The sequence below is a fragment of the Cheilinus undulatus genome, linkage group 6, assembly GCF_018320785.1.
Source record: "Cheilinus undulatus linkage group 6, ASM1832078v1, whole genome shotgun sequence".
In the NCBI taxonomy this organism is placed as follows: domain Eukaryota; kingdom Metazoa; phylum Chordata; class Actinopteri; order Labriformes; family Labridae; genus Cheilinus; species Cheilinus undulatus.
This window is the reverse complement of record NC_054870.1, coordinates 6,850,152-6,869,217: the sequence shown is the minus strand read 5'-3', so window position 1 is coordinate 6,869,217 and position 19,066 is coordinate 6,850,152. Positions and strand designations below refer to the sequence as shown.

The window sequence follows — 19,066 nt, the reverse complement described above, 5'->3', positions numbered from 1 at the left end:
TTTTGCAAACTCCAGTCTGGCTGTTTTATGTCTCTTTGTCAGCAGTGGGGTTCTCCTCGGTCTCCTGCCATAGCGCTTCATCTCATTCAGATGACCACGTATGGTCCGAGCTGACACTTTTTCACCCTGAGTCTGCAGGACAGCCTGAATTTGTGTGGAAGTTGACTGAGGATGTTTATCCACCATTCCAACTATCCTGTGTTGCATTCTTTTGTCAGTTTTTCTCTTCAGTCCACGTCCAGGGAGATTAGCCACAGTGCCATGGGTTACAAACTTCTTGATTATATTACACACAGTGGACAAAGGAATTTCAAGATCTCTGGAGATGGTCTTGTAACCCTGAGATTGTTTATATTTTTCCACAATTTTGCTTCTTAAGTCCTCAGACAATTCTGGGCTCTTCTTTCTCTTCTCCATGCTTGGTGTGACACACACAGTCATACAACACAAAGGTTGAGACAACTTTTAGACATTCTAACTGGCTTCAGTTGTGATTTCTAGATTGCCAGCACCTGTTACTGCCACAGGTGAGTTTAAATGAGCGTCATATGCTTGAAATAAAATGATTTACCCACAGTTTTAAAAGGGTGCCAATAATTTTGTCCCACCCATTTTTTGAGTTTTGTGTAAAATTATGTCAATTTTGGCTTTTTTTCTGCTGTTTTTTTTGTCTTGTTCCAATTCACATAAAGGAAATTAAACTGTGTGTACTAAAAACATTTTTAATTGCAGCGTTTTCTGGGAGAAATGGTGTATTTTCTGGAAAAATTCCAGGGGTGCCAATACTTTAGTCCATGACTGTAGGGCTGCCAGGAGTCCTGCCATGACTGCCCTTTACCATCAGGCCTGTTTGTGCACTTGAACCTGAACATGTGGATGAACTTTATGTTCAACCATGAGTCCAGATTCTGCCTACAGTGGTTGGATTGTAGGCTCAAAGCGAAGGCAGCATGATGGTGTGGGGCGACATCTCCCTCATTTGCAAAAAACAGGCTTGTCATCATTAGAGGCAATCTCAACATAGGAGGATATGGAGATGAGATTATGCAAACAGTGGCAGTCCCATATCCCCATGAGCTGGGATCGAACTCTATTCTCCAAGATGACAACACTCGCCCCCACAGAGCGAGGTTTATCAGAGACTACCTCCAGAATTTGGGAGTGGAAAGGATGGAATGGCCTGGCAGCAGTCCTGACCTCAACCACATTGAACACTTGTGGGATCATCTTGGGTGTGCTGTTGGTGCCAGTGTGAGCAACACAACCTTATTGGCTGGTTCGTGACAAATGCTGGTTAAGGAATAGGATGCCATCCCACAGCAGTGTGTGACCAGGCTGGTGACCAGCATGAGGAGGAGGAGCCAGGCTGTTGTGGCTGTGTACGGTTCTTCCACAAGCTACTGAGGCTCCTGTTTGTTAAATGAATAAATTGTTAAAGAGTCATTATGTCTTGTTTGTTCAGACTTCAGTCATCCACCAAACAAAAGTCAATGGCAGAATAAACTGTTTGGCATTGGCAGAGAAGATCTGGAACATTTTTCATGGACAAACCCACATACTCTACCCTGCTTTCCAATAGCACAAGATTTATTGACAAGAAGCATTGTTACAACAAAGAAATAAACTAACAAACTATATTTACTTGTTTAGTGTTAAATTTGTTTGATTAAGATACATTGAACTAATAAAAGCCTCCCATAGATCCCAGTTGTTCCACTGATAGAATCTCTCTTTGTATGCCAGTATTAATGTCAGTCAAACAAATCTTTCCTCCATTGAGACCCTCTGTGGTCTTTCTGGGTCCATTCTGATCCCCTTTGGTTTTCAGTATTATAGATAATCATTCCTTTAACCCCTTCTCTGATTGTCTCTGTGTTCTCTTCTCTTTGGGCTTACTTGACTTAAACACTAAACTCCTCTTGGTCTTTGAGCTTCATCCAAACCACCTCATCATCCCGTGGTTTTTCTGTGGTGAGATTCAGGCTTTCCCTAAACCAGAGCTGCTCCTCCTCATTCCTTTGATTCTTCTGGAGGCCAACAGAGGCTCCAGTTTCTTGATTTCCTGACTGAGATTCAACAAAATACCCCGTTTCTTAAAGTTCTCCTTTCAGAAGCCAATAGGAGGGAGTAGTTTGGATCTGCTATTGTGGTTTGAGGAGATTCTAGGTCACACAAACCGAGGAGGTGAACATGGAGAACAGACCCTGTTTACATTTTTCACAACAGCTTATCCACCACCTCTGTGGTTCTCTGACCGTGGCTTGGTATCTCTACATGTTGACAAGAATGAATGAGGGGCAATTAGATACCAGCTAAGAGGCTAGTGGTGCCTCTTTAACAGCTTTTCTCCCTCATGTTGTCATTAACATGCTTTTAAAGAATATTCTGATACACTATTTAGACAATAAACCAAGCTTTGATGACATCATCTTTAAAAGCAGAGGATTGAATGCTTTATGACAGGGGTCACTAACTGGCAGACCACAGTCCGTGTCCGGACCCAGCCGCCATCCGATACAGACCTGGACCAGGACCTACAACCATTAGGAAGACAAAGAGAGTAGACAGAAAGACGAGTGAGCTGAGACAAGGAGTCTAGGGCCTTACGATTTCCTCGTTAACAAAACCACGGAATCGGTCAATAAAAATGAAATCTACTATTTAACTCGTAAATCGTGAAAATTTGAATGAATTAGACTGAAATGCTGTGTTTTTTATTAAGAGGTACGTATATCTGAGGAATATGTTCTGGGGAAACACTAAAGCGTGGCACCACCTGTGCCTCACTTCACAAGCACTCACCCCGCCCTCTCCTAAACAACACAAAGCATGTCAGAGCAGCTGCTCGAAACACCAGCAAACATCATGAAGCTCAACACGGGGCAGTGCTGTGGGACATAATGGTGCACCTTCAAGAAAACTCATCCATGCTGCGAGTTATTTTACCTCAACACACCAGAGAGTCATGGAGAGAGAGAAGTGTGTCTGAGCGAGAGGATGGAGGGAGATGATGAGAGGAAAGTTAAAGTCAGGAGTAAAAACACAATGCAGCATCAAACTGCATGGACTGTTACATATTGGGAGAGTAAAGAAAAGTTTAGGTAACAGGTTTACTTTTAAACCTTTAACTTTAATGTTACTTTCTTATTAAGTTACTATCATTCTGTGTTTGAGAGAACAGAAAGATTTCTTCATTTACATTATAAACATCAGTTAGGATATGATTAGTTAGAATTATTTCTATTTAATTAGTGAACATTTTATTCATTTACATAAACAGGACACTCTTTTTTTTATGGTAAAATTAGTGGAAAGGTTAAAAAACAGAATTCCAAAATATTAAAACGGAATTTGGCAAAAATTAAAACAAATTTCATAGGGCCCTAAAGGAGAGATTCACAGACGCAGAAACAGGTGAGCTGTAGACAAAGAAAATTTTCATATTTTATCAGCGCAACAAGTCCCTGAAATTGCACCCTGATCCACAGATCACACTAACTCAAGTTAGATATTATGATGATCCAGAACCTTTGGTTTGATATATTTTCTCTGACTGGACCTCTTTGAATTTTAGTTGATTAACCCTGCTTTATGAGCTTCAAAGGACCATGTCATTTTCCTAAAGGCATCAAAGAATGACATCATCAAAGACGGAGGTTAGAATGTATGTGAAGCTGGGGATGTTGGGGACTTTTCCCTTCATTTTTGCCATATAGTATGTCATAGTTAGCAACTTTTGAAGAAGTGGGTTGAACTGGTGAAGAGAAAAAGTCTTCCTGTTTGACTCCAAACAAACCTGTTCATCAGGTGTCTGCCAAAGATGAGTCTTTAATGATCCAGATCCAGCTTAAAGACCAGCAGAATAGAAGTATGTTAATTTAAAAGCAGAGCAATGTTGAAATGATAGAAATGCTCTAGCTCTAATCCAGGTCATTCTCGCCCCCCCCCCAGACTCTGGATTTCCCCCTGGAGGAGCGTCTCTCTCTGGCAGACCTCACACTTGCACTGGACAACGAGCTGCTGGTCAGCGGGAATGGCATCCACCAGGCGGCACTCATCTCCTACAAGAACGAGATCCAGCACCTGCAGTAGGTTTTTACTTTTAGCATGTTAACATCAGCACAACAGGGGCTCTGGGGTCAAAGGACATTTCTAGTTAATTGTATTTATGGAAAGTCTTGCTTTAAATTAGTAATCTATATTTTTAGAAATAAAAATCGATATTTTTCAAAATGAAAGTCTAAATTTTTGGGGATTAAAATCTACATTTTTGAAAATAAAAATCTGTATTTTTAAAAATGTAAATCTATATTTTTAATCATAAAAATCTTTGCAATAATGAAAATCATTGTTTTAATCATGAAAATATATATTTATAAAACTAAAAATCTATATTTTTAATTATGAAAGTCTGTGTTTGTAATAATGAAAATCTGTATGTTCAAAAATGAAAATCTATGTTTTAAAGCGGAAATATATAATTTTTAAAAACGAAAATCTAGATTTTTGAAAATAAAAGTCTATATTTTTTGAATGAAATGAAAATCAAAATTTCAAGGAATGAAAATTCAGATTTTTAGAAATAAAAGTCCTCTTTAAAATTAAAATCTAGATTTTTGAAAATGAAAACCTTGATTTTTGATAACTAATATCTAGATTTTAAAAAATTAAAATCTAGATTTTTAATTAAAAAAGGTGAAATTCACAAAGCCTAGTTGTCACACATGCTATTTATTCATAATGATGTTTATACTTACACTAGGCATTCTGTACTTGTAATGCCTTTGACCTCCTCCCCAGGCCCCCTTTTGACCTTTATTCACACTGCTCAATGCATCCAGGCCCTAGCATGGCTTCATTATGCACCTCATTTAAATAATTTATTATATCATATTATCTTTTTTTCTTGTGTTTTAACTTAAAACAGTTAATAATAGATGGGAGAAAATTTGTATTGGAGATATTTCAATTTGTATAACAAATCAGAATTTCCAAAAGCATCCCTCTTTTTCTCCCAAAACATCTCTCGTATATGTCTGATCACATTCCTGCACCTGTGCTCCTTCATTTGCATTCGTGCCATGCTTTGTCCCACCTTGCCCTTCCATGCCAGGGCCAGGGAGGTGTGCTGCGCCCGAGATGGCGCACTTATAACAGTCAAACATACTGGACTTCAGCCTCAAACGTGCCCAGATATGGTACAGATTAACCAGATTAACTAGTCGAGTAACTCTTAAAGTTAACAGCCCGCTGCACAATATGGACATGAAAAATGATGTCCATATAAACTGCAGGTCTGTTTCTAAAACATATTCACTAAAAATATATAGAAAATACTTGTGTAAATTTCACCACCAGGGTGCTCTCAACCAAAGAAATAGCAAGCGATGACAAGTAGAGACAGGCTGTTAGCTCCGCCCATTTCTGCTGCTTACTTTGACTGTGTCCAATAAAAAAAGTCTCCCCATCAATAGTTTAAATACTAGACCACTGCTTCGGTTTCATGGATGAGGTTGATAATAATGATGGAGAGAAGAGGTTGAAAGTGGCCTTCCTGGTTCTTTTAAAATGTACCAGGGAAAACCAGACTCTGGATCTGGATCTTCTCTCCGTCCTGCAGTAAAGGAGTTTGATTCTACGTGAAGACAGCCGCTGACAGCTGTGGAGGCTATAGGTGATGAAGCCCCATCTCTAATCCGGTTTACGTTTCTCTGTTCAGGATGGTGGCTGAGCAGGCCTGCAGGGAGCGGGACAAAGTGAAGCTGGATCTGGACTCAGCTGACCAGAGGAACCTGCAGCTGGTCAGAGAGGTGGACGACCGCCACGCCAGCATGGAGACACTGTACCAGAACAGGATCAGGTCAGACTGACTCAAAAAAAGTCATCACTTTTCCCCAGAGTCAGACTATGTGATCAATATTCATGATTATATGGGGTTGATTTTAAATGTAGATCAGATTATCTAGAGGCTATGATACTTGAAATTAGAATTCTGATATAAGTTAAAATCAGACACTGTTGACTGCTGTTTGATACCATGGAGGAGATTGGTCTGTTTGAGGGCTAAATGTGTACGTTTGAGTCCTCAGATGAATAGATAAGAGCTCTAAGCTTTGTTTTCTATTTAATAAAAAGCCTTTATTCACCATTTAACCATGCAGATTTAAAGATACATGTGGACCTTCATCAGGACAGAGCTAGTGGTCATCATGGCAACCAAACATCATTCAATATCTGATCTACTGTAAATAAAGAAGAACACCACATACCTCACATAGTTCTTCTTCAGCTTTTCTGGAGACCTGAAAACCAATGAGGACCAGGTCTTAGACCTGTACTCAGACCTGCAGGATCACGGCACTGACTACCTGCTCTGTGATTGGCAGGGACCTGGAGCAGGACTATCGCGATAGGCTCACTGCTCTGCGCAGCCAATCAGAGCAGGAGAATGAGGCTCTGCTGCAGCAGGTGGAGAGAGAACGCAGCACGCTACAGGGCGAGCTACAGCTGCTCCGAGCGCAGGAGGCGGAGCTACAGGAGGAGCTCTGCAACGCCACAAAGGTGAGTTTAAATCACTTCATAGAAACCGTTGTTATATAAATATCACCCTAACCCTTCAGATGAAGAGGTGGGGTGGTATTTAACACTACTGTAAGGCTGGTAGAACATGAAAGACTGTGGAATAAAACTAGCTCCTGCCTAGACGTGTCCTCACACTGACTCCGTAGAATGTTCTGGATTCATAATTCTTTATTTTCTGCTTGCAAGATATCGGTGGATGTTTACGAGATTGGCCAGAAATTTTAAGTTTGAAACGAGCTGTCAGCCAACAGGTGGCGTGATAATAGAAGTCACCATACTGTATTACGCTATTACACTTTACCTTATATTTTTCTATGTATTCTTATAACCAGACTAGTAGAGTTTTTGGTTACCTGGCTTCCTGCAGTCTTCTAAAGAGGAGCCACATGATGCTGATGCCATGTGTCATATCAACTGATCTTAAGCAGAAGTATGCAGGAAGTTAGAAGTCTGAACATGTCAAGGTAACCAAATCCACTACCGGTCTGACTATAAGAATACATGTTTGAACTCATTAAGATTTACACTCTCAATGTCTAATACTTAGGTGATAAATAAACTTTACTGATTAATTAAATTTGTAAAAAAAAAAAAAACTACATAAAAAAGAAAAGCCTTTGAAAATCAGAAATCTAGATTTTGAAAAATTAAAAATCTAGGTTACAAAAACCTAAATTGTGAAAATTTTGATTTTGAAAATCTAAGTATAGATTTTAAAAAATGAACTTCAAGAGTTTGGGAATCAAAATCTAGACTCTTTACAGAAACATCCAGTGTCTAAAAAAAAATTCAAAATTTTAAGATCGAAACTCCAGATTTTGAAAAATAAAAGGTAAATTTAAAAAATTAAAATTTAGATTTAAAAATGTAAACTAGACTAACATACATTTCAGAAATAAAGATTAAAATTTTGAAACATGAAAATCTAGATTTCAAATAAATAAAACTCCTGATTTTAAGAAATGCAAATGTTTACACTTTCAGAACCTTAAATCTAGAATTTACAAAAAGAAAATAAAAAATTTAAAACATGAAAGAAGGGATGTTCTTACTTTAACATCTACCTTCAGCTCAGGAAGGGCACCCATGACATAGAAATGTAGGACTGTCCTCACCAAGAAAACAACGATAAATGAATAAATGTTAGAAGTAAAACTTCTTCTTGTAAATCCAGTTAATGAAACCATCATTAGACACTGATATTTCACTGTGTTATATCAGGCTGGGGCAGAAATTTCAGTCCTCCATATGTAAATGTTTTCAATCTCTTCAGGAGAACGGTCGGCTGGAGGACGAGCTGAGCTCGGTGAAGATGAAGCTGACTGAAGCAGAGGGCTCAGTGACCAGACTTCAGAGAGACCTGGACCAGCTGCTCCATGACAAGGTTAGAGAACAGAGGACAGGACATATTTAAAGCTGAACTCAGAAACAGGTGATTAATAAGAAAACAGAGATAAAGACATTTTAATTGAAGGATAGCTGCTGTCGTATTTTTACTTTAAAGGAGAGATTCACAAAGACAGGACCTCAAAGATGGAATTTAGGACCAGGATTCATCAGAACATTTCTGTCACATGTAGATGTAATGCCATGAAAAATTCATAACATGGTTATAATAATCACTTATCACAGTGTTAATAAAATGTGATGACTATTCTTATTTTGACGTACTGATTAGTCTGAATCATGTCTCCTAGTGTGATATATGACATGTATGTGGTGGTACTGGTCTGTTATCTGTTGGTGGGTTAGGATAGGAGAGGGTTACATACTGGCATAGCGAGCCTAGCTAACTGCTAACTAGCCTGGTGTCTTGTTGGCAGTGTTCTTTTTAGACAGCTTTCATAATTCAGTGCTTAATGCCTAACTCCTGACTTTCTGTTTATTGAAGAAACCTGAAAAACTCAGCCTTCATTCTCCTAGAAAGTGTTTGACTCTCTCATCCATGTTTGTTTGTTTTGATTTGAGGCATTGGATTTGGACGCATTTGGCCACCTGACCATTGGAACAACAGGGACTGTGATGATGTTGTATTCAAATCCATGTACTTTCATTTGGAGTTGATGTCCCTTTTGCAGCTATAACAGCCTCCACTCTTCTTGGAAAGCTTTCCTCAAGATTTAGGAGTGTTTCTAATTTGTGCCCATTCATTCTGTCCAGAAGGCCTGGCTCGCCATCTCTGTTCCAGTTCATCCCAAAGGCGTTAGATGGGGTTGGGGTCAGGTCATTTTCTTCCACAGTGATCTCATCAAACCATGTCTATGTTGGAATAGTAAAGAGCCTTCCCCAAACAGCTGCCACACAGCTGGAAGCATAGCATTGTCCAAAATGTCTTGGTATGCTGAAGCATCAAGATTGGCCTTGACTGGAGATAAGGGGCCTAGGTAATGTTCTCCCAGTGTCCTCCAAACCCAGAGTCACCCACCTATCTGCCAAACAGGGTAGTAGGATTGGTCACTCCACAGAACATGTTTCCACTTCTCCACAGTCCATTGTTGCTGCGCTTTACACCACTCCATCGAATGCATGGTGTTGGACTTAGTGATGTGAGGCTTGCATGCAGCTGCTCGACCATGAGGATTGATTATTCATGAAGCTCCCGCTGCACAGTTTTAGTGTTTGCATTAATGTCAGTAAAAGTTTAGGACTCTACAGCTATGGAATCAGCAGGTTCCCCATACATCATAAACCTTAGCACTCACTGACCCTGCTCTATGATTTTACCTTGTCTTCTGCTTCATGGCTGAGTTGCTGTTGTTCCTACACTCTTCCACATTTTAATAATATCACTTACAACCGACTGTGGCATATTCAGCAGGGAAGAAATTTCTCCAACTCTTATTGCAAAGGTGGCATCATCACAGTACCATGCTTGAAGTCATTGAGATCTTCAGAACGACCCATTTAGGATCACAAATATTTGAAAAATAGAGACTTCATGGCTAGGTGATGATTTTATACACCTGTGGGTCTGATTGAAACACCTGAATTTAATTACTACCAGGTGAGGACAGATGCTTTTGTTCAGGCATTGAATGTCCATATTGATTATTTGTGTACGGGTGGAGTTAATAAGAGGTGAAAACAGGGTCAGTGGTCTGCAAAGATACAAGAACAAGAGAATTCACTTCCTAACTGACTGACTCTTAAACTCATAATTAACCATAGAGTTAAAAACTTCTGACCTTTAAGTGAAGCAGAATAAAAACTGACCCAGGTAACCCAGTTTCTCCAGTGTAAGGCAGAGCGGTGTAAGGTTGTAGTGGCTGAATTATTGATGAAGGTTTCCTCTCTGACTTCGCTTCAGTCCTCTGCTTCTCTGCTGTGGTTATAACGTTGACTCTTGATCCGTTGGTTGAAACTAACCAATCAAATGTTTTTTGGATTTGTTTTTTATTGACAGTTTGGAAGCTTGGACCTGTCAGGAGGCGGTCTGAGTCATGAGGAGCGGTTCTCTGAGATCATCAAAGAGTACGAGCTGCAGTGCAGGGTGAGCGTCTCTGTGTTTCTGATGTTGTGTTTCTGATGACTGTTGATTCATTTTTTATTCATTTTTCTTTCGATTTTGAAAGTTTGTTCAGATCTGTGTTTGAATTAGAATTCTTTCACCAAGTTAAGCTGTTTTCAAACCTCATGCTAGGTTCTACTGACCACCAGAGCGGCACAATTCATCAACCTTTATTGACAGTCAGAGATGCGATTTACAGCACTTATTCATGTTAATGAATACGTCATAGAAACTCAGTGAGGCCCCCCTCTTTTTTAGAGAAATGCATTAGCCTTTTTACAGTATGCAAGTTTTTCTATAATATTCTTTGTTCACTAACTTACAGCTCATTCAGAGAGCAAACTGTTTTCAGTTTTCTCATGTTTCTTCCTGGTGCTACAGCTGTTTAAATTTATTTTTATTCTCATTGATGTACACTAAGAACCCCATCATGACAAAGTGAAAACAGAATTTTTAAGTTAAGTATTCAGACCCTTTACAGTACTTAGCTGAATATTATTTTGCAGTAAGTACAGCCTCCAGTCTTTTTGAATATGACCTACTTTGGGGAATTTTCCTCCATTCCTCCTTTGTTCATTTTCAGAATTGTCCCTAACCCACTACTGTGTTGTCTTGCTGTGTGCTTAGGGTCATTGTCATGAAGGTGAACCTTTGGCCCAGTCTGGGGTCCTGAGAGCTCTGGAACAGGTTTTCATTGAGGATATCTCTTTACTTTGTTCCATTCAGCTCTACATCAACCCTGACTAGTCTTCCGGTCCCTGCTGCTGAAAAATACCCCCACAACATGATGCTGCCACCACCATGCTTCTCTGTTGGGATGGTATTGAGCAGGTGGTGAGCGGTGCCTGGTTTTCTCCAGATTTAGAATTGAGGCCAAACAGTTCAGTCTTGGTTTCATCAGACCAGAGAATCGTGTTTCTCATAGTCTTGAGTCCTTCAGGTGCTTTTTCTATAAACTCCAAACAGGCTTTCATCTGTTTTACACTGAGAAGGGTTTTCTGCCTATACACTCTGCCATAAAGCCCAGATCAGTAGAGGGCTGCAGTGATGGTTGTCCTTCTAGACCTGTCCCATCTCCACACGGGATCTCTGGAGCTCAGTCAGAGTGACCATCAGGCTCTTACCAAGGCCTTTCTCCCCCGATTGCTCAGTTTGGCTGAGCGACCAGCTCTTGGAAGAGTCCTGGTTGTGACAAACTTCTTCCATTTCAGAATCATGGAGGCCACTGTGCTCTTGGGAACCTTCAGTGCAGCAGGGATGTTTTGTAGTCTTCCCCAGATCTGTCCCTGTCAGCAATCCTGTCTCTGAGCAATGCAGGCAGTTCCTTTGACCTCATGGCTTGGTTTTGCTCTGAGCTGTGAGGCCATCTATAGAGAGGTGTGCCCCTTTCCAATCATATCCCATCAATTTTATTTACCAAAGGGATAGAAACATCTCAGCAAAGATCCAGAGAAATGGGAGGCACCTGAGCTCAATTTACAGTGTTGTTGATGATATTTTAGTTTTTATTTTTAATTCATGTGTTAAAAAAATTTAAAATTCTGTTTTCACTTTGTCATGATGGGGTACTGAGTGTAGATCAATGAAAATAACAATGAATTTGAACAACTTTAGCATCAGTCCTTTTTTATAGTGTTTCTTAATGTTATTTAATCACATTTTGCTAGTAAAGTTTTGGTTTATTGTGGGAGTAACTTTTTTTTTAACTCTGCTGAGGTATTTTTCACAGTGTCATAAAATGAAAAGTTAAAATTAAGATAAAGTTAAAGTGAGCCTATTTGGAGGGTCACCTCCAAATATATGGACTGATCAGATTCATACTGCTGATTTTCTGGGTATTTCTGGCCCACTGTGGAGCTCCAATAACTCACATACTACATACTGGGTTTTAGTCAAACCAGTACATACTTATATTATTGTAGGTGGACATGAATGTCAAAGTTGTGTCCCAGAACCCTTTTCCACCAAGTCAGTCCCATTGCCGGTGCTGGGCTAGGGCTAAGGATCTATTCCAGGGTCCTCCATTCTCCCAGCAACACTCGCTCTACAAGTGTTACTGTTGGCTTTTTAAACTTTCCTTGAGTCCAGACTACACTAATCCAACAGAACTGTGTTGCTCGTTGAGTGTATCAATGTTAATTTTGGCAGCTATTTTTATTAAATTGCATTTTTGTTTTTGTCACATTTTAGTCATTTCTACCCTTTTTAGTTTCAGTCTCGCTTCAGTCGATGAAAACTCCAATAAATTTTAGTCTAGTTTTAGTCCATAAAAAGTCCCCACATTTTAGTCTTTATTTTTAGTCCAAGCATTCCTTTTCTTGCCTAAATCTGGTACCAATCATGGTAGTGTGTTCTATGCACTCTGCTAGACCTGGGGTCCCTGCTTTCTACAGCTGAGATGGACCTACAGTGAAGAAATATCATAGATTTTCAATGTCCGATGAAAACTACATTACATTTTAGTCTAGTTTTAGTCATCTTGATAAAAACTAAACTTAGTTTTTGTCATTTTTAGTCATCACAGATTTTTTTTGTTAGTCTTAGTCTAGTTTTTGTAATGGAAAAAAGGCTGTCGACGAATATTTCATAGTTTTAGTTGACAAAATTAACACTGGAGCATATGGTTCCTGTTTTTGGGGGGATAGCTGTTCTCTGAGCACAGAGTTGATAATATAATAAATGTGCTTTCAGACATGGCTTGTAACCACCTCAGACCACTTGTGCTGGGTTTTTCTATGTGATAGAATGTTGGGACTCTTACTAAGAATGCCCCAACATTCCATCACAAACACACACTTTCATAGTCGTCTTCCAAGCCCTATAACTCTTAACTCAGTTCCGCCTACAGACTTTATTTTGGCTTTAAAAAGTAGACAAGTCTTCAGCTATTTATGCTGGATTCACTTTTTTTTGCTTTCTTTGACCGATTTTAAATAATTACTGTTAAAGTTTGATGGAGATTGGCTCCCAGACTTTTACCGTGTGTGTATGTGATAGAATGTTGGGACTCTCTTAGTGAGTCTTCTTTTTTTTTACGGCCATTTTCCCTGTAGTTTTGTTTGATTGAAGCCAAGCTTAGCTTTTTAAAAACAGTGCTCTTCCTTGCTCTTGGCCCCCAATGGCAAGCCAGTTCTTCTGGCCTGGAGCTGATTCTTTGGTTGTGGAAACACAAAGAACTGGTTCTGGGCCAAGCACTAGCTCTAAACCAGTACTGGAACCAGCTTGGGTGAAAAGGGTACCAGAGACCCAAATATTGTCAAAAAACACATTAACTGTAAATGTTTGACCATGGCAGCAGCTGATTTAAGAAAGGTGAAGAAGTATTTAATGTCTGTTTTTGTCTGTGCACCCGAACGCCTCGTGTTGGTTCATCAGAAAATCAAGGTGAGAACAGACAGGTGTGACTGTGACTCTGCTGAGTGCTAGCTGGTGTTCTCTTCTCTTTAACTTTGGACTGGCAGCTAAAATCTTCATGAACCTTTTAGAGAAGCTGATGGATTAAGTCTATAAATTCATAATCTACTCCCTCTAAAAGCTCTGTCATATCAGTGATGTCAGTGTTTGGTGCCGTTCATTCATGAAGTCTGACATTTACTGTAGTTCAGCAGTCCCAGCGGGTCTCACTGATCCCATGAGGACAGGCAGTAACCCCGCTACCTTATCCTTTTAGAGAATTCCTGTAAATTAAGTTTCTGCTAATGTTGACTCCTGTAGAAACTCCCCCACTGGAAAAATCATTTTAAGACTAATGAGTCTCCTCACTGTGGTGTGTTCAGGAGCTGCGGGACAGAAACGATGAGCTGAGCTCAGAGTTGGAGCTGCTGAAGAGTCAGAGGAGCGTCAGGAAGTCCAGACGATCTGCACGAGGCGAGAACGCCGCTCTGAGCTGGACAGAACAACAACAGCAGACAGACAGCGCCGAGTCAGACTCTGGTAACACCAACACATAAACGCAACACGTGATAACCAACGCAGAAACTCATGGGGTCAATAACAGAGGACATTTCTACTCTGAGAGCTACTGATGGTCCAACCAATAGGAAACAAGAAGAGGATTGACCAATCATGTTAGCCCGTTGTTGCGCTGATGTTCTCTAGGAGACTTTTGCTTTGATCTCTCTAAGAATAAACGTTCTATCTCACACACACACACACCCCCACCCCCCCACACACACCCCCACCCACCCACACACACACACACACACTTTCTTAGTGGACTTCCAAGCCCTATAACTCCAACTCAGTTCTGCCTACAGACTTCATTTTGGCTTTAAAAAGCAGAATAAATCTTCAGCTATTTATGCTGGATTCATTTTTTTGCTATCTTTGCAGATTTTTAATAAATACTGTTAAAGTTTGATGATGGTTTTTGGCTCTCAAACTTTTACCATGCGTGTGTATGTGATAAAATGTGATAACATGATTTGCCCATCCTCTACCTGTTTCCTATTGGTTGGTTCATCCCAAAAATACAAAAGCAGAAATGCATTCAGAGCATGGAGAAAGTTTTCTTTATGCCACAGAGAAAAGCCAGAGAGTGTCGGTTTCACAAACAAGCAGAATCATCCTGAAAGAGAGGAGAAATATTTAACAAGGAAATGATCATCAACTACAGATTTGAGATCAATTAGAAAGTTAGAGCACAACTTTACAGGTTTTCCTGTTTGTCACCAAATAGATGTTTTACCATATTTGGTACGGGGATAAATAACATTTTTTGGTTTTTTTTTTCATGGTTTCCTGTATTCACACTATTATAATATGAAAAAACGACAAAAATCAAAGTTGTTGCATATTGAAGGCTGTGTTAATCCCCTTCAATAAAAAATACTTTATTTCTAGTGATTTTACATCACAAACATCAAGGTTAATTTGCAGTTTACATTCCTAAACAGTAATCAGTATTTTATATTTATGATCAGGCCTGATCTTTATTTAAAAAAATGCAAAAAAATGAAAGTTTTTTTTAGTGTGTTGCATTTTTATAGCTATTTATATAATTTTGCTGCCCTTTTTGTCATGAAAAAACCTCTGTGTTTCTTCATCAGAGGGTTAACGGGAGCTGGAAATGAGGGGTGAACTTAAAATGAGCTATGGTGAAATTATCTTCTCTAAAGAACAATTCTCCATCAACAAAAATCACCAGACAGTAGAAATAAACAAGGCCCAGTATTACTGAATATATTTGTGCACTATTGTGTTTTAGCAGCAGGTGGCGCCATCTGACTGACTTAAGGTTTAATAACCCTGTAGTCTGAACAGTTTTGGACAAAGCATTCATGTGAATTCTGATAACAAGACAGGATTTAAAATTCAGCCTCTACAAAGGATAAAACTTTTGATAAAATTAGATTCAAAGATTAAATTTTTTGATTTGATGTTTTAATTTTAAAATTGTTTGTGAAGAGAGAGAACCAGCTTCCTTCTGGATTTTAAACTCAACATCAGGCATTTCTCTAACATTTCCTTCTGTAGTTATGATTATCGATTTTCCTTAAACATTACAACCCTAATTAAAATAATAGCTCATTATAAACACATTTTATTATCAAACATTTATGATGAATTAATGTATGTTAATCAAATATACCTGTACATAATAAATGTTTAGATGATTTAAACTTTGGCAGTTATTTACTTAAAGTTATTTTTTGTCTAGATCTGCTGTCTTTGTTATGGTTCTTGAAATGAGTGGTTATAAATAGGTGCTATAAAAACTAAGACTAATCAATTTAATGTGCTGTATGCGACTCTGGAAGGGACTGTCTAACGGACCACTCAAGGCATTGTGGGTGGCAAAATCTCAGTATCTTTGTGATATTATATAGAGGGGAAAAATTCAAACATATCTGGCCCTATGTGAAAAAATAATTGACCCACCTTGTTTAATCATTTAGTCTGGTCATATGCAAGTTGTGTTTTTTAGTGACGTGACCATTGACCGATGGGGGCCATTGTTGTGCGTAAGCACATTGATTCACTTCATTTTTCAAAACATGAACATGAGCATAGATCAATATAGAGCAGCTGAAAGTCCGCTCAGAACACAGGAGATTCAAAAACTTTTCTGTTCAGAGCTGCAGTCAGAGGTTATAATAGTTTTGGATTTTTCATTAGTTTTTATTTTAATTCAGTTTTGACCTTATGTTTTAGTTTTAAGTTTTGTCTAATTAGTTTTTACTGCTGGTTTGTTAGATAACTGTAGGTTTTATTCAGCAAAAATGCTTCGTTTTAGTTTAGTTTTTATTAGTTTTAGTTTTTTTTTTTTCTGAAATATGAGATACCTGTCAGGGGCAATACCCAAAAGGATTCTTCATTTTTCATTGTATTTGTTCAATTTTGATGTTTGTATGCAACTCAAGACCTAAAATTACCATTGTGTAAAGTCATCTCCAATCAATTCAGGCAATTTTACTCTGTCTTGGCTTGAGTGCCCATGACAGTCAATGTACTGCTGTCAGAGACTAAAACTAGGGAGATTTAGTCTTTAACTCTTTTTCATTTTAGTTAGTTTTGAATTAAGTGTTAGTTTTTTTCTAGAGCTTAGTTTTTATTTAGTTTCAGTTAACTAAAATGATTTTTACAAGTTAGTTGTTTAGTTAGTTTTAGTTAACTATAATATCAATGCAGTCAGATCGCTGCACCTGTGTGTTTATCATTCAGGCTGACATGATAGATACGGTAAACCTCTACTGGGATTTTCAAAGTAAAAGCCCGATCAGTTTGTTTCTGTGGTGAGATGTACTCACGTTTTCATACTGAGCTTTTATTCTAAAGCGTTTCCGGGATTGTTCCTCGGTTGTTGCAGTAACATGCAAAGTTGCTTCAGTGTTTAACTTTCCTTTTGTTTCTATTCAATGTTAATGATTGAAAAACATTGGATTATAAGAGATGTGTCAAATGAGATCTCCATCTCCTTCTACATCTTGTTCGATGCTCAAAATTGTTGTGAATTTCCAACAGATGCATGATGGGAAATAATCTCAGAAGGAATCGCATTCTAGTCTTGTAACAGTCTTTGCGTAACCTCAGTCTGAGACTAAAAACTCAACGACTTGCCAACAAATTGTCTTTAAATGTGAGAGGGTCGTGGATGTCAGTCTTTTTAGAGTGTTTTAAAGTTTTAGCAAAGTCCTCTGCTTTAAGGCCGGTCTTATTTGTCAAGTAGAAGCTTTTCTGTAATGATTGGTGACCTGTTCTCAACCAGTGCTTCTCTCTCCTATGGTGTCCCACAGAGATCAATTCTTGGTCCCATTCTTTTTTCATTATATATTTTTTCATTTAGGTCAATTATAGCCAAACACAGTTTATCTCTCATTGTTATTACAAATCTATTTGCCAATGAAGCTGAAAGAAAGAGTTGCACAAAATTCTTTGCTGAATTGTATTTCTGATATCAAGCAGTGGTTAGCCCAATATTTTCTTAACTTGAATGAAAGAGAAACAGAATATACTGTGTTTGCAGATGCTGAGACGGCTGGCTTTGGTGTGTTGTGAAAGCCCAGCCCAGTCAGATGTAATTCTTATGTTTGATTTTAATTTTTCTCTGAGGTCGAGGATGTCAGCTGTGAGTGAAGCCTGTCTTAGTCAGAGCTTAGTGAGAGGGAGCGTTGGCATGTTTTTAGGAAGTCAGTATCTGTAGAGCAGGTTAGATCTGTTCAGGCAGACGGGCGGAAACAGCACAGAAACACAGGCTTCCTTTAAGACTGCTGCTGCTGCCTCTGCTGCTCTCCATGTCAGTTAAAGTCTCATCATGTCTCAGCGTGAGTCTCTACATGTTTTCTATCGTTTCCTGATCAGTTATTGATCTTTCTGACCAGGTCTGACTGTTTCCTGATCAGTGATTGATCAGTTTTTACACCAGGATGAACGTGGCTCCTCCTGTTACCATTAACCATGTGTAATAACGGTGTTTTTATCTTTTTTGTCTTTTAGACGAGTCGGACATGAAGCGCAGATCTTCTCCTCTGGTCAGGAAGAAACTCCAGCCTGCAGATAAAACAGGTGAGAAACACACCTGTTCTGAATACAATTAATCACATGATTGTGTGGGAGGGGCCAGTATGGCTGACTGTGATTGGTGAGGAGCGAAACCCTCACTCCTACCCACTTCTCCAGGAGGTGCCAACTATGGCCTACTATTTGGCAAAGCCTTCCAGCTTCAGCAACAATCCATCCTCTGCCTTTGGTGCTGGCCACTTTTCCAAAAGTTGCCAACATAAGACAGTCACCAAAAGGGAAAGATTGTTGGGGTTGTCTGTAACAGCTTTTACCCCTCATTAGGGTAGTATAAATCCCTGTTTCTCAACCTTTTCAGCCTGTGACCCCCAAAATAAAGTTGCCAGAGAACGGGGACCCTTACTGTACCTGAGGGTGGTTGAACGCAGCCATGCACAATGTGGAATAGTCATGTGCAGACGAGGCCACCCATAAAGGGGGAAAAATGGGAGAGCTTTCTGGTGCACAGCCAAACTGGGGGGTCCATGGAGGTCAACAAAACCATAGTCTGTTTTAAAGTTAAGCTGTGATATCCATATTTCATATCTAATCTGAAAAAATAACTACTCTTATCGAAGAAAAAAATAACTTTTTTGTGTAGTAAATTGCCTTCTTAAAAATGTGATTCCCCTTTGTTAAAAATAAGAATAAAAACTGGTTTAAAAGGTGCTACAATGGGTTAATAATGGCAAAAAATGGTGCTAAAGGGGTGAAACTGGACTTTAAAGATAGCTGAAATGGGTTAAAAGTGGCAAAAATTAGACAGAAATTGCAAAAAAAAAAGGTAAAATGGGTTAAAGTGGCAAAAATGGGTATAAATAGAGGGAAAAAGGAGTTAAATAGTGGCTGAAATGGCTTTACATTGGCAAAAATGAGTGGAAATTTGGTGAAATGGGATGAAAAATTGATGAAAAACTGGCAAGAAAAGGTTAACTGAGAAAGAAAAAATAGGTAGATATTGGCAGAAATTGGTTATAC

At 38.9% G+C, this 19,066-nt stretch overlaps 1 protein-coding gene across 2 annotated transcripts in view; it reads left to right on the top strand.

Moving 5' to 3' along the window:
- Positions 1 to 19,066, top strand: part of ninl (ninein-like) — a 79,337-nt gene that overhangs the window by 39,671 nt on the left and 20,600 nt on the right. For both annotated transcript variants that reach the window (XM_041789484.1, XM_041789485.1), the window contains 7 exons: positions 3,952 to 4,088; positions 5,720 to 5,860; positions 6,387 to 6,561; positions 7,856 to 7,966; positions 9,986 to 10,072; positions 13,867 to 14,023; positions 18,026 to 18,094. In XM_041789484.1, the coding sequence (XP_041645418.1) occupies positions 3,952 to 4,088; positions 5,720 to 5,860; positions 6,387 to 6,561; positions 7,856 to 7,966; positions 9,986 to 10,072; positions 13,867 to 14,023; positions 18,026 to 18,094 (877 nt within the window). The remainder of the gene's footprint in view (positions 1 to 3,951; positions 4,089 to 5,719; positions 5,861 to 6,386; positions 6,562 to 7,855; positions 7,967 to 9,985; positions 10,073 to 13,866; positions 14,024 to 18,025; positions 18,095 to 19,066) is intronic.